At 37.2% G+C, this 25,487-nt stretch overlaps 1 protein-coding gene across 1 annotated transcript; it reads left to right on the forward strand.

The window, feature by feature from the left end:
- The first annotated feature begins 4,820 nt into the window (after positions 1-4,820).
- Positions 4,821-10,839, forward strand: rgs4 (regulator of G protein signaling 4). The gene is made up of 5 exons (XM_006797821.3): positions 4,821-5,002; positions 5,312-5,419; positions 6,697-6,761; positions 8,549-8,712; positions 9,083-10,839. Exons 1-5 carry the CDS (start codon positions 4,959-4,961, stop codon positions 9,326-9,328), a joined length of 627 nt encoding a protein of 208 aa, XP_006797884.2. The 5' UTR covers positions 4,821-4,958; the 3' UTR covers positions 9,329-10,839.
- The last annotated feature ends 14,648 nt before the right edge of the window (positions 10,840-25,487 follow it).

The following is a 25,487-nucleotide window of genomic DNA, read 5'->3' on the forward strand; positions in this document are numbered from 1 at the left end:
GGAAAAATAATGCATGGCTGCAGCTTTGGCTATGAGGTCATGCGAAAAAAGTCGCTGGGACAAAGAGAAGGAAAGAAGGAAACGATCCTCATTTTCAAGGATGCATTTATCAGAAGGTTATCCTCCAGACTTTCAACAAACCTTAGCTTGCTTATCAGTTAATCTTGTTTATATATTACCTGTGAGCAAGACAGATGATGAATTAGTCTGTCCCTTTGGGTCGAGATTAATGAGATGGTCAAAACAACCTGCTCAGCTTGCTCAGTTTGAGAGCCAACACTTTAAAAAGTGCTCACAAAGACTGATACATCAAGCTTACACATATTCATCTGAGGTGCCTAATCATCTCCCTTCTATTCTATGTTAAACATACTCACTATTTCAATATTTAAGAGAAACAACAAAAGAAAGGAAAGAAACAGAGATTTTAAAGTCACAGCCTACCTACCGGCAGATAATTTATTCTCCTGACATAAAACTGCACCAGGTGCAAACAGGGAAGTGAAAACAATGCGCCTGCAGTACTGACCTGAAAGTTCCCCAGATAAGAAACCTACAGGCTGCAACTAATGCAGCCCTATACACAACAAACTGTGATGCACTGTGTATTCTGACACCTTTCTGTCTAATAAAAACCAGCATGAACCTTTTCAGCTAAGTGAATTACAGTAGCTCGTCTGATGGATGGGACCACACCGACCAGCTTTCGCTCCCCATGTGCATCGGTGAGCCTTGATCGCTCTTGACCTTGTCTCTGGTTCACCACTGTTCCTTCCTTGGACTGCTTTTAGATGCTGAAAACTGCAGACCAAGAACACCCCACAAGTCTTGTGGGGTCTAGCCATCACAGTTTGTCAAACTCAATCCTTATGCTTGCCCATGCACGTCAACTTTCAGGACAAAATGTTCACTTGCTCCCTAATATATCCCACCCACTAGCAGGTGCCGTGATGAAGAGATAATCAGGGAATTCACTTTACCTGTCAGTAGTCATAATATTAATATTATACCTAATCAGTGTATATCATTACCGGTACTGAGTTCTCATTGGGTTGCTCACCGCTGTAACGCCAAGTATATTACATTTGATACATGAGCTTTTATGAGTTCTCTACATCATCAGTGTGATTACACATGACAACAAATGAGATCTTATATGTATATGTATATATTTATTTAATTGTGAGGGGTTTAGGTTAAGATTAGGATTTTCAGGCATCTATTTCATGGTCCAGGTTTTACGGGGTTAAGTTTTTCAATACACACATTTAAAGATGTTTCTTCTGCTTATTTTAAAAGTGCCGCTGCTGATGAAGAAACATAGTCTTATATACTATTAGAAAACAAGCTTAGAGTGTGTGGGCTGGATGCAATTGCAACTGGACAGAGGGAAAACACGGAACACTGGGGTGGATAAATTTCCGATTTCAGGTTTATTCTTTGCAATCTGATTGCTGTTCTGCAGGCTTATTATTCAAAAATAATTACAATAATTACACACAAAGCAGCCTCTTTTGTTCAGTATTCCATTTTAGTTTGTGACTTATTCGTTAAAACATGCCTATCTGCATTAATATCCTCCACCATTTGTGAGTCCTTACCTTTAAATTAAGAATGCCGTCAGAAACTCAAAAAAAAAGAATTACCATAACAACAGCCGCTTGGCTGCATCCTCAAAAAATCACTTTGGGCTGGTTTACCGGCTTCTGTATTCAAGGATAGATACATGGATGATTGATTATTGCTTGAAGTCATAAAAAGTTCTAAAGGAGATGCTTGGAGACGTAAAGTCAGAGCCACAAATCAAGTTGTGTGGGGGACTTTGATTTCCATCTAAACAATTCACGGCAGCGTTTCATAAGATTCCAACCTTCCACTGGTTTGAATTTACTGGGTTTAGTTTTATTTGATAAAGAAAACATTTACTAATTTACAAGCTTAGCAATCCCTGGGCACCTTATATGGTAATGACCATCCAGAGACTGAAGAGTAGACTAAAATGCTCAGATTTTTTGGAAACAATAGAAACAGGGTCAGCTATGAGACAGTACCTTACCTGAGTCTCAGTTGCGTCACACATTAAATCAAGGTCTGTGTGTAATTTGCTGAAATTTGTAGCGGCACATTTTGTCCCATATTGACAGTATGACAATATGGATGACAATGAGAAGTGGAGTGGGTTGAGTTCAATAGGGTCAGCCGGTTTAGTGCTGCACTGCTGTTTCTTGGAGTTTGACTAAGTTGGTTGTTGTTTTTATACTTGATCAGTCTGAACTGTCAAGATTACTGACAGTTCTGATCTACAGTAAGAGGAAAAACTGAAGTTCTCAGTGCTATAAAATGATCTTCTAAGGTAGTGAGAAAAGTAGTGAGGAAGGCAAAATGTAAACAAAACAAAATGTGTTTGATATGGTTCATATTCTGCACAGTGATACTTTTTATAGAACCTGTAAACACCCCTTTCTGTGGCATTTAATGTGCAAAAGCACATTAAATGCCACAATGCCTTCTGTCTTAGATAATTAGAGTCCCACTTCTGATAAGGTTGGAGATTGCATAAGCATAGTGGTGTGTGGTCACCTTTTAAAAGCTACTTACCCCGACACACACCTAATAACGGGTGATTAAACAAAACAAACAGACCAGATAAAAACATGCCCTTTCTGGTTAAAGAAAGTTTATACACTTTTATGGTGGTAAAATATTTACCATTAACTGACAGCAGTGAAAGAAATCAACAGCTAAACTAAAGCATCTTTACCAGATGAAAAATTATAAGTAAAAGACCTGCATGCAAAACCTAAACTAAAAGCATTCCTGTGTCTCCTTTTGAATTTGCTCTCTGACTTGCTCTCTACCTGTCCTTCATAGAATGTTTTAGGATTAGGTTTATTATAATGACTTCACAATTCACAAGGTTAACCTGCTGCTTTCTACAGTGCTTTATTAAACCATATGTATTCTATGAGTTTGACTGAGCTCAGAGACTCAGAAAATGAAAAACTCTGAAGAAGTTTAAAAGACAGAGAATGTTGACTCTAAACTTGCGCAAGTAATTTGACGAATGAAATCAGGGTTGTGTAATTATCAAAACAATGTTTTTTTCTCACATGTACTGTCTCTGGAGAGACATGCCGAGTTTCATATTGAACTCGCCTGCTCATATCAAACTCTTGCTCTTGTCATTGTGGGAGGTGGTCTTCCCTTCTCGGTGATCTCAGATGTTTTTCTTGCCATAGTGCTAAAACAGTTAATACACTCACACATCTTGAGGAAAATGTTTTGCAATGTATCCACTGTGATAAAAAACTACAGTATAAAATGAACATGAGGAATATAATAGCTGATCTGAGCCTTGCTAACAATAGTTCAGGGCTGGCTTTTGTCAGCAGGACATGGCCACACCTACTATAATGAAAGAACTTAGATGTGAAAGCTAAACATACTTTAAGAGAGAAAAAACCCAACTGAAGTGAAAAGAAGGCACTATATTACAGAATGAATGCATGATGAATGGTACAGTAATCAGAGGTCCACCACAGAACAGCATCCTTTCCTATAGGTTGCTTTCACTTCTTTGTCACGGTAACTTATCTCTATTTTTACCTGTAACTAGCTAAGCACTGGCAGCATTTCCTGTTGTTCTGACTACGTGTCCATGTGGATATGTGCTATATGATCCCCGACTGTAGACTTCCACAGAGCTAATGGCACAGTCAAACCACCACTGAGAACCCAGAAAGTGAAACTCTGAGTATTGTTTTGTATTTTCAATTATAAACCAAATCCTGAAATGAGAAACCCGATGAGGACAATTAGAATTACACAGAGAGACAGTTATTCATTTATGGAGGACTGGGAAAACTGCATAATTACATTTCAGATTGATTCATTTTCAGGCTGTAAACTCTTCAAAACAACAGCTCCAAGGTAGTCATCATGTCGTGACACGAGTTGCTTAGCTAAGTAGAGAGAAAAGACTCTGATTAGCAGTAAACCAACAAAAAGGAGACAAACAGTCACAATGGCTGCAGTGTTCATTGGAGCTAGCCTCAGAGAGTGCCTATTAACAACGCATCGGATTAAGTCCCATATTGATGCTTTTAAGAGATCTACTGTAAATAAATCTCTAATGGCCAAATTGTTGGAATGAAACCATTACTGTTTTCTGTAACACATAATAAACTGTCATTCAGGATGCTTATTACTGTATATTATAAATGTTATAACATTTGTGTCTGGTAGGAGGTTGTGGCTTACACCCTTTTTGATACAAGTGTCCTGTTGGACTGATCTACTGCAAAACATTCAAGGCAATTATTGATTTGATGAGATTATAATTGAATCCTGAAATCATCTAATTTACTGAAATGTGTTTATTGCACGCATCACATTATTAATGATGCTATGTAGCACATAATTCTCTTTAGGTACAGTAGTATAAAAATGGTTGTTAGTGCTTGAATATAAACACTGGCTGCTGTAAGCTGAGTTGACAGTAGGTCCAGCAACAAAGGTCACATGTTCCAACAATGACCTCACAGAATGCATTGAAAACAACAATTTCCAGGTCTGGATTTTCTTCCACGTGATGTATGACTTCACCAGTTTCTCTAATGCCTTAAATCCCTCAGTAGAAAACACCTTTTACTGTGGTTACATACAATCCCATCTGTTGTAAATGTTCCCCTATTTTCTCTCCCTCTGTTCCTCCCTCTCCGTTGTCCCTTTCTAACTGTCTTACACTCCCCCACCCCACCCCTCGCCCGTCTGGTGGGATTGTCAGTCCATTTTCGAGGTATAAAACCACTGCTGGGGGTGGAGACAACCACAGCTTGCTGTGTGATTCTGAAGGACTCTTGCAAAAACACCACTGCTCACAACCGTGTGGTTGCCTCTCTGTTGTCATTTAAAACAACAGAACTGACTTTGGATTTTTAGATTTTTAACCTTCCATCATGTGCAAAGGACTTGCAACACTGCCTGCGACATGCTTGAAAAGGTAAGTGCAATATTCCTTGAACAACAGGTGGATAAAAACATTAATTCAGAAAAAAAGAAAGACAGAAAGAGAAAAAACATTGTTTTTGAATATGATGTGTGTACATGTAAAAAATGAAAGAGCTGTTATTTTACAGCAGCAACTCAAAATCTCAATTTAAATATGGAAAAAGAGGAACTAGCTGACAAGCTGTTAACCACTTGTTTACATAGATAAAGGAAGTCTCTGCGCAGATATCACTAATGGAAACACACTGACATTTTCTGAAATGCATTTTGCTCACGGTCCTCTCGTTCTGCCTCTCCACAGTGCTAAAGACATCAAGCACAAAATAAGCTTCTTACTCCAGAAGCCAGAACCTCAAGCAGCAGATCAGAAGCAGATGAAAGAAAAATCAACCGCGGCTGCTGCAAAAAGGTTAGAGGAACAAGCCTCTCTCAGCTGAATTTGCTGTTTAAAAGATGTGTTCTATGCGCTAAGTCGCACATCGAGCCTCCTTCGAAAGAGAGAATTTTTATGATGAAAACTAAAACCAAGCCTGCCACACATGCTGCCTTAAAAAGTATATTGCGTTTCTAATCTGAAGGAGTTGAAACTGCTTAAAAATGTGATGGCAGTGTCTGTTTGAGATCAGTCTCCTTCAGACTGATGCAGAGCTACATTAAGTTTATTTTCGACTTTAAACTCAGCGACTAGCGCCTAACACGGTACAGATAAGAAAATCCCGGCTCGTGCTTCAATTCAAGTTGCAGACCCTTAATATTGATGTGCCTCTAAATGAATCACTGAAACTCTGTTATCTGAGGCTTTTTGGGAAAGAGATAGGGAGGTGATTAGAAAATAGATGGATGGCTCTTTCCACGTAGAAGATGAGCTCACTTTGACGCAATAGGCTGAAGAACCATTTCATTTCATGGAAAATAAATGATTTTGTACTTTTTTTTAATATATTGGACCAGTGGCATAGCCAGTGCCTCCTGTAATTGGACATAGATGCGATGACTTGTGTGGCTAACAGTCATTAAGCTTTTATAGTTGATAAATTCTGCATAAATTCTGAAATCGAATTATGTTACTGAAGAGCACAATCTATCAGATTTCTCTACACTTCCAGAGCACGTCTTCCCATGGGAAGCCTGTTATTGTTCTTTATGAGAACGTTTGCATTGACCCTGCTCGCATTGACCTTTGCTTTTTAGCAGCATCCCGAGACAGCTATGGATGATCAATATTCAGTTTTCCTGCTATAATTGCACAGCAGCAATATCAATCACTATGCACAACACAAAGACTCGATGTGGCGCTTATATAACGTTGTGTATAATGCAAATTATGATTCTAAATGCTGACTATATTAGTCTTTTATAACTGAAAATGATCATTTTACTATAGTCCAGGCTTGCTGATGTCAGATGACGTGCGTTGGCATGATTTGATTTGCTGTCATTTTGATAAGTGAATTGTTGCGACTGGGATTTGAATGTGTCGTTCTATTTACAGCAAAAGATATCTGATACAGATATCTTTGTTTTGCTATGTTGTTAAGAGATGTTTGGTGGCTACTTCACCTTTTTGGAGAAAGTACTACAAAAAGACTAGATTAGAGACGAGGTGAAAATGTCCATATGTACTTTATGTAAAAATGTTTTTCTGTGCAACCTTACTTAAAATGGCATTGATCGTTTGTGTTTTAGGGTGCCTACTACAGCTGAGGTGGAGAAATGGAAGGAGTCTTTCAGCCATGTGCTGAACAGTGAAGGTAAGTGTTACATTAGTTTCACACATAAAAGACTGGATCTGAATCAGAACAAGTCAGATGAGGCTTTTAATCCAAAGCTAGCTGGAAGAACTTCTGACTTTGTCATCCCAATAATAATAATGCCATCAGCTGTCCGACAGAAGCTTCACTCATTTGTTCTCAACAAAATGTGCCTGTGACTTTATATGTTTAATCATTTTCATGTAGTACAATACAGCTGTAATCATGGGAAATACTGGCTTTAGCATATCACTCTAAGGGTTGACAGTAAGGCTTTGCTAATCCCAAAAGTGATGCTGAAAATAAAGCTGCAGAGTCGAAATAAGCGCAGCGTAGCAGATGGTTGGGTTTGGCTAATTAAATATCATCACTGTGCTCATTACTGCTGTTAAAAGAAAGTTAAGGGGACTTGGCTGGGACACACAAACACGCAAATGGAGCACACACACACACACTCAAGCATTTTCCAGCAGATTCTCATGCTCTAGCTTTTGCTACGTGTCACGAGGCACTACTAGAGGGCCTCTCAGGGCGTGCTGACCAGTGCAGCATGTGCACGTGTGTGTTTGTCTCTGCGTGTGTCTGTGTGTGCGTGTGGATGTATAAGACCTCTGAGAATCATATTGTCTGCGTGTGCATGGGGAGCAACGGCCTTGCGGGAACCAGCGGAGTTCTGACCTGCGTCTTTCCATGACCTCCAACATAGTTATGGCTTCCTTCTGCTGTCCCTATTACATCTGTCAGCTGCTACTGCTCCTTCATTTGTTTAACATATTAAGACCTCAAAGGTCTCCTCAAACTCTTCTTGTAGTCATGTTAGACATGTGAGACAAGATGTAGCTTTTTAATATAAAGTAAATCAGTGGCGTGTTCGTGTCATGCTACAAAGCAATGTAAAACTAGAGTCCAGCACTTGGACACGCTGCCAAAAAATAAGGCTGGTAAAATTCTTACCCAGCACTCAGAACTTATGTATTCATGATTCATTTTTTTCTGGCAACTAATGTGCAGTTGGGAGCTGATTAAAACTCCTATTGTGGAGGTGGCATAATTTTTGACTAAGTCTGGGCAGGTTCTGCTACCTGAAATTGGACTGCTCTAGCTAATTCTGCTGCATTATTCATCAGGCAGCCAGCCAAATTAGAAAATTTAGACTGGCTTTGATGAGTGCAAAGACTGCCACACCATTATATTAGAGCATTTATTACACTCTGGTGAGGCTTCAATTTTTTTGAATTCAATAACACACTGCTTTATCTTTTTGGCAATGCTTTACAATGACGACAATGTTTAAACCGAGACTTAATAAAACTTTGGTAAAGACTTATTTCACAATAAAAGAACAGTCTTTACTAATCATTTGTAGTGTTAAAATGTATGTTTATATAATTAAATCGCGCTGTGCCAAAATCCTGACCAAAATTGTATCTAAACCTAAGAAAAAAAAACAAGGAAAGAAGAAATAAACATAAATAAACGAAATTAACCAGTTAGAGAAACAGGACACAAGGTTCACACTGAACTACACAATCGCCATGTCACTAGCCTACTTACATGTGCTTTGTACAAGTGTTACAAAGGTCATCTGTGAACATGATCTTGATGGTTACTGGAAAGTTCCAGCTGGTTTACAAAAAATTTACCAACTAGTAAACAACATTATTAATTGTAATGTTATTAATTAATAGTTTATTAATAACGAATATATATTAACTAAAGTTATTTAGTCTATGTGGCTGTTGAGTACAGTTGGATCAAAAGAGACACATTTTTCTTTCTGTGTTTAGTGGGTCGCACAGTCTTCACCAGCTTCCTAAAGTCGGAGTTCAGTGAGGAAAACATGGACTTCTGGATGGCTTGTGAGGACTACACAAAGACTGCACCTGCCAAGCTATCAACCAGAGCCAAGCAGATCTACCAGAAATATATTGGTGCAGATGCTCTTAATGAGGTAATCACAACACTACTGAAATAAAATGACAAGCAAAATCAATTTGATTAATAAGAGTAAAATCCTTCAACATAAAAAGATTACTTGCTGGGCAGGTAAAATATGACTCACCACACCCCAATACTATACCTGAACATTTACCTTCAAGTAAAAAAATAGTCCACCTTTACTTTAAGATATCTTTCTACTTTTTTCACATGTCTTCATTTTGTTGATAAGCCCATGTGTTTCTCCTGCCTCGCATCAGCAATGATCTCTATTACCAAAAACAGTTGCTGTTTCTCTGTGGCAGCTTAAAAGTTTAGGCTCTTGATAAGTGGATACATTAGATCAGTACGTTTCACTTTTCTTTCGTTCTGTGACCTTTTAGGTGAACTTAGATGCAGCGACCAGAGAAAAAACAAGACAGAACGTCGAGAACGCCTGCCCTTCTTGTTTTGATGATGCCCAGAAGATGATCTACACACTAATGGAGAAAGACTCCTATAGGCGCTTTCTCAAATCCAAACTGATCCAGGATCTGTGCCAACAACAGAGCAACGCTGCTCAGGAGAAGAAAGAGAAGAGAAGCTGTGACATGGCTGACAGCAGTCAGGTGTTAGCTGGTGGTGCTTAGTCAGGACGAAAGAAGGAAAAGCTCGAAGGAGGCGCCAAAGATCGACAGTCAGTTAGGGCTCACGCTGGGGATGATAGGTTTGCTGGGGTGTCCAGGGTTTCTAGATAAGGAAGGAAGAATGGTTTTGAAGATGTCTGATGAAGGTTCATGTGAGGTAGTTTTTTTTTCTTCTGTTTTTGATACTTGCTCTTTATTTCTGGGCTTATGTGGTCACTCTTGTAAATATTTAGGTGAAATGTTCTACAGACTGACTGAATGTTTCTAAATGTAAATACATCATTGCATCGTGACGTTTTCATTCTGGATTCTTTGCAAAACACAATCTGATCTCCAAGCTGTGACCAGGTTATCTTGATACTTAGAACAGAAAACTATTGAAAGCTACCTCCAGCCAACAGACACGAAAACTGGTGCCACTGGAACATTTTCTCAATGGAACGGCACAGATTACTAGTTTAGCTATGTACAGACCTGAATATTTAAATTAATACATCATGCACTTTTTAAAATAATGCCCCAATTCCCTTGTGTATAGGAGTAGAGTCTCCAAGTTTAAATGTTGTACAATTTTATACAGTCATAAATGTAAAGTAATAATTGACCCTGGTACAGCTGGAACAACAATAAAGTAGCACGTATACTGTATTGATTGGCTTTGCAGTTAGTTTCAGGTGTCACAACATGGTCACAGATTGGTTATTTTCCATCATGTTGACTTATGGCCTCACAATGTAGTGGTAATGGAAAAAAAGCTTTATATAGCCATTTGAAGTTCCAACTCACTATTTAACACCATATGTTTGTACAACAGCCCATGGTTGACACTGATGTCTGTTTATTCACGTGAGTAAAACCCGGTGTATATCTCAACACTTTATCATGGTAACAACTGCCTCTGCTGTTTAAACATCCTGACATGATCTCTGCACTGTGAAAACACCGACTGACTAGTTCTCGTGGGAATTTTAGGCATGTTTTAATATTAGTAGAAGTAGTAATTGTCATAGAGTCATGACGCAGTTATGTTAAATGAAGTAGGATATTTTTTTAAAGCATTTAGAAGTTGCGCTGTTTGGTTTCAGTGTTTAATGATGCACAGTATTTGATCATGTGTTCATTTTAACTGACCAAATTTTTGGTGGACACACATTCTACAATGTCTTATCTAAATGTATAATGTGATGATAAAAAACTACATATTATATGTAAAAGAACACGTGTCTTTGTCCTATTTCTGTATATGGCTACTCCCAAATGTGCTTAATGATAAAAATCTGTGATTGTATTCACATTTTTGTTTTTTGTGAGCTTTGGTGATGTCACCTGTGGAAAGTGTTGTGGAGTTGTACTGGCTTGCAGATGCTCTTTTAAAATGTAAAGCTGAGAGAAGGTGGCAGTCAAAATAAAAGCTGTCCTCTGTACCTACTAGCTGATTAACATTCTCCTGTAACTACAGGTAACAAGATGTGAAGTAAATAAATGTGGCATGAACAGTATGTTTGTGTGGGACATGTTGGAGGATAAGCTCAAACACACACTTCTTTGTTACACAGTTACACTTCTTATGATGCATCAACCATCAAACATATGGTGCCATATTAGCAAGTGGATCACCAAGGACATGAGGATCGATTGATTATTAAAATGACATAATTTCAATTAATGCAATTTAATATTATTTCAGATTTATAGATACAGTTCACAATTCACAACAGTTCTCAAAAGGCATTTAATGATTTAAGGTAAAAACTCAAATATATAAGAAAAACCCAACAATCAGGTGATCCCCTCTGCTACTATGTGGAGGAAGAAGTACTTAGAAAATCATCATATAAATGTAAGTTCATTTATGCTATTTTACTGAATCAAAGGAAAATTTTAATGAAGAGCAATGATTAAATTAATGTTTAAATAAACTTGACTGATAACATTTTATTTCATGTAGTGATCAACACACGTTGATGCCAGTTGACTCTTTCTGTTGTGATGTCTAAAAGAACGTTTCCATGACCTCATCGCATCTGTCCCTTCATAATCAGACAGTAATCATCTATAATCAGCAGTGAAAAGGTGGTCTCTTCTATATCTAGCATTGACTGCGTAATGTCTGCAGATTATAGATGATTATCAGAGGGTAACATTATTATCGAATAATTACCAGAGAACATTTCACACATAGGAAAGAATTAGATTCATCAGGATTAAATCATTTTGTTATGAAAGCATAATTTATAGAGGTGTTTAATACACTGTTAATAATTTAATTTCTTCCATTTCATTACTAAACAGTTTAAATTTTAAACTTCAAAACTTACAAGAAGCTAAAAATAACCTTCAGAGCTCAAGCTCCACTTTTCATACACTGGACCAACTTTTTGTTTGGATGTGCCTGATTGAAGTGAACAGTGTTTACAGCATCTGTGTTCATACCCAGTGCATAAAGATGCCTATTTAAGGGGAACATATCTGAGAGCATGAGCAACTACACAGTAAATAACTGATCAAATTTAATCTGGGAATCTAACTCATACAGACAAGGAGACGGCAAACATGCATAAATATTTGCTTTTGGGTAATTCTGTCTGCCTGCTTTGCTGCTTAGTAAGAGCACCAAAATAGAATATAAAGTGCCTTGATTCTTTAATAGAGGCAGAATCTCTAAAAATATTTGAATTAATACTTAAAGAGCATCCTTCCAAATGAGCTTCAAAGTGGGATTAGTGGTAGCATGATCAAACTGTTGTTATGAGACTTATGTTGTTTAAAGTAAGATTCCTTCCTGTGGAAAGTTTCTGCAAACACAGAAAGAAAAGAATGCACACATAGTTGTGTCTGCACAGACACACATTCTCGTTTCTGTCTGATATACTGCTGTACGTCAGCCGCAACATGCAGGAATTCTGCAGCTCGAGTAAATCACAAGAAAGTGATAAATCCACTGGTGTGCTTGTGTGAATATTTCTCCGTCATCTAAAATGTATGGGAGTGAGAGAGGAGTTTGGAGAACAAGTGAGGACCAGGGATGAGGAATCTGGACAAACACACTTAGGGCTGGAGCTACAGTACCACTGGCTAACATTTTTCTGATTTCATTCAATACCAGTACTGGGGCACAGTGATGGAAACGTCCAAACACGAGACAAATTAGTTCATTAATCAAGTATTTTTTTCTGGTCACTCTGATGAATGATTTGAGGCGTTATGAATTCCAGTCATGCACAAATTTTATTTCTTTAGTTGTTCCAAGAACGATTCCTTCTTTAAGCCATTTAATTATAAATACAACATAATATGGCTTTAGCTGTTGAACTGTTGAAATCAGCTCTTGAAACTGTTTTTTAGGCTGCTTTGGGAACATTACTAATATAGGACTATTAAACATGTCATTCTCTTAAAAATGGTCAATATAAATGAATAAAAATTAAATCATTATAAAACCATTTATGTTTAGTGGCCTACGATGGACAGGCGACCTGCCTGGGATGATAGCTGGGCTAGGCTCCAGCATGTCTGGCACCCTGAATTGGAGAGATGGTTAAGAAGATGAATAGATGAACTGATGGATGTATTATGACAATTAACACAGAGCTCATTTGTCCCTCGTAGAATTTTAGGAATCTAAATATAGTGAGACACACTCTGCTGTCGCGAGGATCAAGATTGATAAGAATGACACGACTACATTTAAAAGGTAACTTGTAGTTAGCAAAATGAAAACTTTTAGCTGTGAAACTCTAAAATGCTTAGTAGAAAAACATCTCTGGGTTTGTTTTTTAAAATCGTATTAATAGTTAAGTAATATCCATTTTACATAAAGCCTATTGATTGTTGCTAATTTATGGTTAGGGAGTGAACATGTAATGCAGCTATAGCATAGAGGACAGTCTCTGAGCTGAGACAGCAAACAACTGTTTGTTAATGTTTTCATCACGATACAGTCTGACTAACTTTTACAACTGTGATTAAAATGATACAATTTGTTAATGAAAAAGCTTGACACAATTTGGTTTGTGAACATGTAGCCATTGCTGTCACCAGCTTGACTAAGGATTGCACTGATTTTAGAGAGCATCTGTCTATGTAAGTCCGATTTTGGGAAGCACATTTCATTTGTCACTTTAGAACTACTGTAATAACTGGTCATCATCAGCTTGTGAGGCTGGCTTTGAAACATGATCTCAATCAAAATTGCAAACTCTGTCTACATTTTTCTATGACCATACTGTGCATATATGATGTGTTTCAAACTAGGTTGTTATTACATGAATTTGTTGTGTAGCCTATAAAGCTGGTCCACTGTTCAGGTTACATATTATATTAACAATTCATTTTATTTATTTATTCTTTACTCTGCACCTTAGTTCATATCCTCTCTTAAGTACCCTCACCTTTCTTTCTTTTATTTCTTTTATTCATTATTTATATCCTTATTTATTAAAGAAGGAGTAACGGGAAATCTGGCTGCCTGTCCAATCCATATGCTCTGTGGGAGTACACTTATACTCTCAGCATGAGCTGTTGAGCAAAACTTTAGCCTTTCATTTTAGACCCACTGTCACTGTGGTAGAAATTGTAACCCTGCACAGTGACCTTTGAGGATAAATCTTAGCAGAAGTTTCAAAGGAAATGCTGCAGTGCAAGGGCAGCGGTGTCTCTGCTTCTCATCCATTCAATCACCAAGTAAAGTTTGCAGCCTGTCATTGAAACTCACCCCTTATTTCCTCCAGTAAGATGTTTTCCCAATGATTCAAGGACTTATTCTGATGACTAATCTCAGCAGCTGATTAAAAACATCAGAATCAAAACAAACCTCCACATTTAAATGCTCATGTTTCAAGCAATACTTACTAAGCACACTATGAGAAAGTTATTACTAAAGACTATTCTTAATTAAATCCACCAGTCAGTCCTGAAATTATTTCTGTTACCGGATAATTCAGCAACTTCACATTAATCACATCACACCATTCACACCCTATGTTGAAACCTGGTCTCTTGCTGACAGTAAAAAATGCCCCAACCGTCTGCTAACTAGACATCAGACTTTCGATGGAAGACCACAAAAATTCACTGAAATGTCACAATTGTGTAACACCGATGAACAACGTGCAGATTTGGAAAAGTGTGCGCAAAGCCAGCTGTTGGCATAAACACTGTCAGTGGTTTGTTTTTGCTTGTTCTTCATGCTTGTTGACTCTGCTGGACAGCGTGGCAATAAATCTCCATGAGAAATGTTTAACATTTAGAAGCAGATTCTGAAAACTTTTAAATTACAACCCGATTGTTTATTGCTTGCTGAGAAGGACTATAAGCAGCAAATACCCTCTAAGTCTATTTTTACTTGTTGGATTTCTACCAACATTTTCTCTGCGTTTTATTGTAAAAGAACAAGCAGAAGATAAGATTGGTACTTTAACCTGGCAATCTGGCTATCAAGTAATAAATGTGTTGTGAAACATTTGGGTCTAACTGTCTGCTTGGTATGTTCTTAATGGGAAACACTGCACACATTTCGATGATGTCACGAAGCAAAGAGCACTATTTTTGAGAATCCTCTGCAGCACCAGGAGAATCTTTTCTGTCAGTCCACATGACATTTGCTGACATTTGCTGAGAGAACAACATATATGACTATAGGGTGTGTACCGCCTCCTTTTACATCACAGCAGCCACAGAGGTCATAGCATTAACAGCTGTGGTCCTGCTTTAGCCTGCAAATGTAGAAGGTATAATGCTGCTTGCTGCATTTCTCCACCATGCAGATTGGTATAAAGGTCAGGGATAAAACAAGTTAACTTGGCTTTTCTTAGTGCTATCATTAATCTTTCCAGGTAACAGACCAGCAACAGAAAAGAAAAACAGAGAAAATGGCTTTTCAGAAAAATACAGGGTAAGTGAAGCCCTGGTGGAAAGACAAACAGAAATGATTCGCTTTTCTTCCAGCCACAGTATACAGGCATTCTCACTGGTGTAAAAAAAGTAAATAAAGCACAATATAGGCTGGAGGAATTGGAAAAGGTTAATTGAAGGCAAAAGTAAGTCTTATACAAAACTGACATGTAGTTCAAAGGAAAATTTAAAAGAGGACATCACAAAGAAGAAAATCAGAGACACTTTTTAAAGCACAAAAAACCCTTTCAACAGCATGAAAACAAATATAAATAATTCAATGATTGAATGACTCTTCTATTGTTGTTGAATAGTTATGGTCACTGCTATGCCTTTAGTTTTCTAGTGTTCCTTTCTCTGCCAAGTTGTTTCCTGAGAGTTTCTTTGTTGGGATTTCTTCTTTTCTTTTGTCTCTTGAGTGCACATCTTTCTATTTCTCTATTTATTTTCTTGTACACTCAAATCTTTTGTCTTTTTCTGTTCATTTACCTGTTTTGTTTAGATATGTAACCTGTACTTTTAAATCCTTTCAGGAAATATCATTTCCTCAGCACTTTTTCTGGATCTCAGTGGAAAACATCATAGTGCCAAGGTAAGCGAGATAAAGGAAAATCATAGAGCCTGGTGATCAGAATATTTGACATACCCTGGATTGCTTTGTGATTTAAAAATTAAAGTTGCTGACGTGGTTGTAATGAAGCTGCAGCGTTGCCTTGATTGAAGAAAAAAAAATGTCCATAAATCAAAAAACGGACATTGTTTTGGAAAAAATGACATAAGTTTATGTGATGGAATAATAGCTGTTCACTGACATTTACAACTACAGCACGTAATCGTATTTTACAAGGTTTATCAGTCAAGGCTGACTCAAAAAGCACCCATAGACTCCCATGTCAAAATGGCTAACTTCAGGGCATCAAAAAGAACATTTGAAGCCTGGTACCAGAAACATTTTTATTCTCCATGGCTTTTGTCTCCCTTTTTAACGACTCTAGTGGACAGAGTGTGGACAGCATTACTAAGCAGCATAGCAATGACATCAAACTCGTGAAAATTAGAATTTGTGCATGCTGTGTGGTCAAATGTTTGTGCCTGTTGGACACCTTTCCCCTCTCTTTTCTCATCACTGTTGGAGTCGTTACTCACAAAAATTAATAAAGTAAAAGTAATTACACATATTACACACTCAATCTGAGGCTACAGCCCAAAAACCAACACAAATCCCTATCATAATGAGGACACGCATATGATCTTTCTCTTTGTAGTTGGGTGTGAGCACAAAGCCGACAGCACACAGCAAAGATCAAAACCTAGACTTTAATCTAATCATAATCAAGATGGGAGCTGCCAGAATTCTAATCTTCAGGCTCCAGAATGGAATTAAGAAAGTAGTGGGTAAAGTCACATTGTCTATGTCCATTTTTCTCATATAGTTTATTAATATATATATATTAATAATGCGATGGAAAGTTTGAGAAATAAATAAAAATAAAACAAGGACTAAATGTAGGCTACAAGTAGCATCTATTGCACTTTCAAATTTAAAGAAACTGACACATTAATGAATCAATGAATACAAGTTACAAATATAACATAAATTAGTCTGAAATATGCCTTTATTTTTTTTTTCATTAAGTGAATTTTGATGCTTTCTATCTTGAGTAAAAATGTAAATGACTGCTTTGTCCACATAGTATTTCCAAAGTGCAGTGTGGCTACTTTTACCTAAGTACAAAATCTGATGATTTATCCACCTCTGTGTACAGCACTTGTGTTTGTGTATGTTTCTCCGCCTGCAGCTGTAATAACAGCCAGAGTCTGCTCAGGCTCAAACTCCCAGACCTGAGCAGAGCTTCACTCAGTGTTAATTTGCTTATCGCTGGATGTTCTCTCCTGCCTTTCTAACGGTAAGCAGCTGTGAGGCCTGCTAATTAAAACCTGAAAGGAGGGTCTGGTCCTCTAATGTGATCATACATGCAATGAAGCACGTACCCGCTGACACGTGCACGCGCAACGCCACTAATCTCCATTGTTTGAGCACATGCACACACTGAGTACATAAACTATATACATTGCTTGGCCTGCATATCTGGTTCTCTGGTTTATAGGACAGTTTGGGTAATAAAGACAACAGGGCTAAAATTTATACTTGGGTTGTTTTTGAACTTTTTAATGCTTTTTTTTTTGTCCTCTTGCAGTTGGCAATAATTAAGCAATTCATTCACGCAATGTCTTCTTAGCAAAACTCACAGTTAAACTCCAGAATGAAAACTTTTTTTTAAATGACCTCTATACTATAAGTAACTCTGCCATAATTTCCACTCCTGCTCTATTAGTCTGTCGTACATTATGTCATAACTTCTACAAGAGCAGAGTTCCCTGTGGGAATGCTTTTAGTGTTTTTTAGTCACTAAGCAGAAACTCCCCTGTACCTGCTTTACCATGCTTTGGTCTGCATGTGCTTTTTTGTGATATGACATAACTATAACACTTAATTTTAACACTGTGTTTTTGTATGTGTTTGCCACATTTGCAAACTGTTGTCCTGGGACAAAAAAATAATCATATCTGTGGAAGATGCAGTCTAAAACTTTACAGGTGTCTAAGGCTTACAGCCGACATCAAAATAAAGAGCTCAGTTCAATAACGAGTGAGGTCTCAGAGCTCATTAGGGATAAAATCAACTGATGTCTGGTGAAAGCACATAATTTGAAACCGTTTAGCATTATGGATACATTTGATAATAAATGTAATTAAAATTGACGATTGCTGCATTGCTTGTACTGTATCGGCAGTACACACAGGTAATTCCATGGATCATTTAATTGAAGTGCAGTGGCATTGATCTATCAAATAACACAAAACACAGTAAGAAGAGATTTTTTTATGTTTTCACTGCAAACAATCAGCCTGGCTTCTGCCGATGGGCCTCTTTTTTTGTTCTCTTTGGCCCTTCTAACTCAGATCAACATTTTAGAAATCGCATTATCCAATATATTGTGTAATGCAGAGAGACTTGGGGAACACAAAGTGCAGTCTTAGCAGCAAATCAATTTATGTGTCCTCGCTGTTTGAGATAAAGGGAGGACTTGTGGTCTGATCTAACATGCTTTGTTGAGGTAAGGAAAGGAAAATGGCTTTTTTCTAAAACTAATGAAAACAGATCTTTCCCTCCAGTTATGCTACCATACATTTTAAAAGTGTCACACTCATTTGTCATTTGTTAGCTAATCCCATTATGCCACTGGACTGACTGCTCTGTCTTTTAATTTGCTGACTAAGTGATATAATTACTTTAACAGCAGTCTGGCAGTTATTGGAAACACATAGGGGCTGAGGCGAGTCATAAACCATAAAATGACATCTTTGCCAAGTTTGACACTTAAAAGATTTGCGATGATATATTTACTTACACAGGTAGGTGAGACAGCTGGGATTTATACAATAAAACAATTTTAAGGATCTAATCTAGACTAGCTTTCTTCATTGTCTTTGTAAGTGGAAGTGATAAACATAAAATGACTATTTGTGTACACTGTACATGTATGTGCCAGTGTAAACAGGAAGCAGAGGCTTGATTGTTTGTCATAAAGAGTTGAAGGACATATCGTAGCTGATTCTATCAGGAAATAATTGTGACATTGCTTCCAAAAGTAATGTCACAATTATTTCTGCTTATTAAATAGTGATGATAGACTATTATCGGTTATGGTTACATATTAATGTTTCACACGTATCTCGCATAACATGTTTATTAAGCATAAATAACTAAATTTAAGTGAGATATTTCAGTGCACACACCAAAATAATATATAAAAAAAAAAAATCAATTTCTCTTACTTACTCTGATTTATTTACTTTCTCTAAGTCTGAATAATTCATCTTTGTCAGGAAATTAATCATTAAAAATGAATTTGACTGAATTTGAGAGAGTGAATTTGGTTTTCAGAATATGATGCTCTTCAGCGTTGGGATATATTTTGAGTTTGCAATCCAATAGGAATATCATATCACTGCAATACCCTAAATAGTACTGAGTTTGTACCCAGTCCTTATGAATTCTCCCTACTTCACTGACTTTTCTAAGTCCAAGAACAGTGATTAGGAAAAGATATAGTAATTTCAACTTGCAAGAAATTCTCTAAAAATCAGTTGGAATTGACCTAAAGGTCTGTTTGCATGTATACAACGGACAAAACAAAGCTTAAAAATACACCCATATGTATGTGGACACAGTTGGAGTGAATATTATACATCCTGTCAGCTTGATCTGACAGACACATGCAGCTGGGCAGGCAGGCAGCAGGTCAGGAGCTGATTAGCTGATAAGGAGCAGGTGTGAAGGCTAAACCTGTGATGGAGAGGGTGTCTGCTGAGCAGGTGTAACGTGACTGGAACTGGCAAATAAAAGACTTTCCCTCTTAACTATAGAGTGTCAATCCACATGTAGACACAGCTGTGAAGGCCACTCCACACTAAAGAGTTAGCTAGGAATCAAAAGGTATATCAATATCCATGCTTGCCACTAGGCAAGAAACATCCATCACCATGGATACTGATAGACTCTTTGCCCTCTTGATACGGCACGTTCTCATGCGTCATCTCCTTGTAAATACAGTGATGACGCATTAAAAGTAAGTGGTTTCCAAGTTTCATGCACAGCTAAATTAATATTTCTGAAGCAGAAACATGCATATCTAATTATATGATATATATCATTCATTTTGTGAAACAAGTGCTTGCATTTGTGTTACCAGATTATGATATGTAGGTCAGTACCCCCACAGACTCCCTGTTACTGGAGTTCACTTGCACTCCACACCATCTGGTTTGGATTGATCTAGAAACATGGACAAACATGGAAATGGAATGGAAAGGAGACTGACTTGGGAGTTGCAATATTCATTCTTTTAAGATTGTTTACAGCAAGTTTTTATTTCCTTTAATATGTGATATTTCTGTATTTCTTCTCCTTGACATCACTTAGCGCTCTCTTTTCAGAGGGCAGAATCTCTGTTTGGTCAGTCAGTGATTTGGTTTTAATCAGGTTGTCTCTGGTTAATGATTTAAAGCAAAGGAGACTGTTATTCTGAAAGATCTATTTGAATCCTGAGTTTTGGATTATGTGGTTTTTATAGTTTAGCCTGTTTTGTGAACTTTTTCTCCAGATTATAATTATTTATATACATTTTATTTTTTAATGATCTCACAGGTGGAGTAATGAATATGTTGTTTATCAAAAAGGAACAAGTCAAACATAAAATTATACCAAGCAAATCTATTGCTGTATTTCTGCAACAAATAAGACTGAAGGCAGAACTCGTGTATGCTGTTCACAGGTATGGAGACCATCTGGCCTTTAGACTGGTGACGTGCTGCGGTGCTACTCTACTACACGTGACAATTTTCATCTATTATACTACATCTCCAGTGAGAGATGTGACATCTTCATGGAGATGTATTATAGCTGTACCTTGGAGTTCATATAGTGAGTAACTATGCAGAGAGTTTATTATGGCTGTTTACTGCGCTGTGGTAAATCCACTCTGCTGCAGATCATGGGTTTTAACTCCTGTTGTGAGTTACTGATGCTCTAGTGTGTGATGAATCAGATGCATTTTAATTTGACCCAGCAGGCCAGAATGCAAACTGTTTTCAGCGGTGGCAGTCATCTGAGCTTTCCTTTATACATGCAAAGAACAACAGTTAGAAGGCTTCTCTAATTAACTCAACTGCTTAAGGTTTCTAATTTATATATCACAAAAGGAAATTTGGTTTCTGTATCCATAACTTTCTGGTGATATACACCTTTGCCCATATTACGCTTTTATTGTCTGTGGGAAAGTGTTACAAATTGTGAGTGTTAAATGCGTGAGTTAGGGTTTCACCTCCAATACCTGTATAAAAGATTGCTGTGTAAATATAGTGTGCAAAAAAACAAAAACAGATCTTGTTTCAGATTAAGTACAGAGAAAAGTAATCCCTTGTAGAAATGTAGTTCTGCAGGTGTTTCAAAATCAAATGCCTGCAGAACTACAATCTCTATTCCAAAAAAGTAAATATAAGCAGAATATAATGATTTAAAAAATAAATAATCTAAAAAAATCTATAAAAAATAGTGTGTCTTTTTGAGCTTGATGGCAGCAACATGCCTCCAAAAAGTTGGGATGGTGTCAACAAAGAGCTGTAAAAGTAAGCAATATAAAAAGGAAACAGCTATTAGTACAAGTTAGGGCAGAAAAACTGCATCTTCAAATTGTGGAACATAATCAGAAAACATTTTCCTCAATATAAAATTGTGAAGACTTTCAATGTCTCATCACATACAGTACATAATGTCGTCATAAGAGTCAAAGAATCTAGAGAAATCCCTATGAGCAATAGATAAGGCCAGAAAGCATACTGGATGCCCGTGAGATTCCGGCTCTCAGACAGCACTGCAGTAAAAACAGGCATGAGTCTGTCATGGAAATCACTGCATGGGCTCAGGAAGACTTACAGAACTCATTGTCTGTAAACACAGTTCACATGCCATCCACGAGTGCAGACTAAAGCCCTATAATGCAAAGAAGAACCAATACATGTGAACATGATCCAGAAACATTGCAATCTTATCCGTCCCAAATTGACTGAAATGGAAAACTGTTTTGTGGTCAGAAAAATCAAGATTTGAAATTATTTTTGGAAAGCATGGACTCCATATCCTCTGGACTAAAAATGATAGGGATCATCCAGTTTATGATCAGACCCAGGATTATTGAGCAGCTAGAATCCTATATCATGCAAAAATGGGACAACATTGCTCTCACAAAATCCAACAACTGGTTTCTTCAGTTCCTGCACATTTACAGACTGTTGTTAATGCTACACAGTAATAAAAAAGACGCTGTCTCAACTTTTCTGTAATGCATTGCTGCCATCAAATTGAAAGACACAATTTTTCTTAAAATTGTATATTTTCTAAGTGTAAACATCTGATTTTTTTCTATGTTCTATTGTGAATAAAATACGGGTTTATGAGATTTGCACATCATTGCATTCTGTTTTCATTTACATTTACTTTTTTTTGTAGAATTGGGTTTGCAACAGACCCTAACAACCTGGTGCATCTGATTGATAAAAAGCATGGGCCCAACAAGACCGATATCAGTCTGTAAGATGTTAGTTCTCAGTTAACTAAACTGGAAAATAACTGGGAAGATAATAAAATGAAAACATAAAAATGAACTTTAAAGTGTCGTTTTCTGGCCTAACGTCTTGAAAATAGAAAATCCACAACAAAACAAATGTAAAACAAACAAGTAGAAACAGAAGTTGGTGCCTGTGATGGAACAGTAAGAAATAGGCTGAATGAAGGGGCATTTATAAGCAGAAAAGCAAATGGCAACTAGTACAAAAAAAAAACAAACAAGGTTGCAGTGGGCTGAAGAGAGACAAGCATAGACTGGATGAAAGTGATGTTCAGTCACGAAGCACAAATCTTTACTAGCAGAGGAGATGGTGCTGCAACTTTTATACAGTATTTTTCCAATGACACATATAGAGACGACTGTCTGAAGAAAGCAAGAAAATGTCCCACATCATTTATGATACTGGGTCGCATTACAGATGTGAGGAGATGACACTCATTATCTGAACAGTAAATGCACAGGTATACATTTAAATTTTGGACACTTTCCTGTCCATCAGAGAAAGTAGGTTTGATGATGGTGATGATAATGGATCTTTCCACAGAGCAAAAAGGGTAAACACTTTTTTTTCGGGAGATTCAGATATACTGAATGACAACTGATGGTAGAAACAGAAAAGAAAAATGGTCCAGGATAAAACTCAAATCTGCAAAGCACTTCTGAGATGTTTGGAACCAGCTTGATGGAGAATGTTGTTTTTCCTGAAGTCCATGCCTTAAACCATTGAATACACGATAAAACTGTGAGAAGATGCAACAAACTATTAATTGGCATATTTTTCCTCATGATCCCAACAGGTGATATATGTCCTATCCTTGATCTGCAAAGGAAAAAAAAACCTCACAGCCTTAATGAAAATAATTTTACATGTTTGAGTTGTTTGTTGTGGGCTGATTGCATAATCTTTTGCCAAGGCTTGCACACTGGTCATGGATGTGTTCTTATATGATTGTGGTATCTAAAAGAGGAAAAACAAACACAGTCTACACACATGATCTGACTGGGCATAGGCTCACAATGAACAATGATGATAAACAGTGACAACCAAAAAGTGTTTATGATAAACTACTTGCTAATAGCTAATCCTATATATGCCAGTCCATTTTTATTCGACACCTTCTTAAATGAAATTGTTACAAAAGCAGGTTCTGTTTTTGCATTCACTAACTGATTACTGTGCATGAGATACATATTTTTATTCCTTTCATGTATGTTATGACGCAAGAAATTGATCATAAGTGTACTATAAAGTCTAGTCTGCCAGCATTACTGCACTTTAGCATGACGCTCACAAACCTATCCTTATCAACCCAGCTACTCAAACCAATCAAGGATTGTTTGAGTAGACGTTATACAGCAGCAGCTATCCAAGAACTATGAAAGCCAATTGTACAGATATCTTGAAAGAAGGAAAGTGTAGTTATCATGCTGATGATAGGAACTGTAATCTAAAACATGTAAATTCCACTATTAAATATTTAATAACCAACTAAATTATTTCTTTATTTTAATTTTGTAGTTTATGACATGTAGCCTCCATACCATCCTTCAGGGGGTGCTGCAGCATGCTTAGGCACCACTAGAGTATCAAGACACTACTCTGGGAAATTGTTCATTACTTTGGAGCTCAAAAATCCCATTCATATTCTCCCTAGGGACTTTGACTATGAGCCATAATGTTATAACCATCCAAAGCAGACTTAGTATGATGTACAAAATAGTGAATAGTGCTCATGTAGAAACCATAAGCCTACATGATATCAACCTTGTTTTACGGACAAAAAATGTTGTAGAAACAGCATCGTCTCTGGTTGGTGGATGCTGCTGTTTAAAACCGCAAATGTCAGGATACCCGAGGATTGACTGCAGACTGGAACAGAGCATTCCTGACTGCAATCAGGAATAATCCTAGTTTCCATACGGATAACTGTGCTATACAGTACTTCACACACACACACACACACACACACACACACACACACACACACACACACACACACACACACAGTCACTGTTCAGTCCTATTTGCCTAGACAAATAAATTCATGTGAGATAAAGATGTGACCTTAAATTAGATGATGCAGATATTTCTGCTCAGAGATCTCCTCTCACTTTCTTGGTGTCACATTTTAACACAGTTAGTATGCTCAACATAAGCCTGTGAGCAGGCTAATGTTGAGGTTAGGTTTTCCTAAACCTATTTAATCAATTAATTTTGGTACTCTAATCAAAACAGTGAAAACAAACTAGGTACACAATAGAAGCTGTATTTGGTACCTATATTTGATGTCTAATAAAGGAGATTGGGTTGGTTCAGACAGTTAAATGTGGCAGTTTTTTTCATGTAATGAAATCTTCTCTCAGTTGATATCATGGTTTTACCCCAAGTTTCTTTTCCTGGGGTTTTTATTCTGAGGCCCTCTGTACCTGTGTGTCATTCCTAAGCACGATCATTTACTGTATAAATATTTTAAACACAGCTAGAAGTCAAAGTGTACCAGCCACTATCTCCAAAAAGTTGATTCTGTTCATCTGGACGTAGCGTTTTGTGGGAGAAACATTTCGTCACTCATTCAAGTGATTCTTCAGTTCCTTAATCTTAATTAAGATTAATTAAGATCTTAATCTTAATTAAGATTAAGGAACTGACCTCCCAGCCCATTGTTCCTTCAGTGGGCTGGTTTCAGTCATTATGCAAATATACTGTTTATAAGATTGGGGAAACCTGCAGTCAGCTGAGACTGAAGAAGTCACTTGGATGAGTGACGAAACGTTTCTCCCACAAAACGCTACGTCCAGATGAACAGAATCAACTTTTTGGAGATTTACTTTCCTGGATGATTGAGAATGCATCAAAACACCAGCCACTATGTTTTCACCACTTAACCTGGCTAGAATAATACACCTTGTGTCAGGAAAACAATATCACTTTGTGTACAGTAGCAATTTGTATTGGTATCATTAGAATTGGTAGTATTTCAAGCACCGATGGTACCTTAACTCCAGTGTTTTATGAGTAGTTCATGTGCACCCAGTTCTGTTTACAGCATCAGACCTAGATGAACGTGGGGGCGGACTGT

The sequence above is a fragment of the Neolamprologus brichardi genome, chromosome 17 (assembly GCF_056152115.1).
Source record: "Neolamprologus brichardi isolate AB-2024 chromosome 17, ASM5615211v1, whole genome shotgun sequence".
NCBI classification, from domain to species: domain Eukaryota; kingdom Metazoa; phylum Chordata; class Actinopteri; order Cichliformes; family Cichlidae; genus Neolamprologus; species Neolamprologus brichardi.

Bases quoted from the DNA above. Each gene is read 5' to 3' on its own strand.
- rgs4 (XM_006797821.3), top strand. From the start codon at position 4,959: ATGTGCAAAGGACTTGCAACACTGCCTGCGACATGCTTGAAAAG. The intron at 6,762-8,548 runs GTAAGTGTTACA...TTCTGTGTTTAG, and splicing joins CCATGTGCTGAACAGTGAAG to TGGGTCGCACAGTCTTCACC. The intron at 8,713-9,082 runs GTAATCACAACA...GTGACCTTTTAG, and splicing joins GTGCAGATGCTCTTAATGAG to GTGAACTTAGATGCAGCGAC.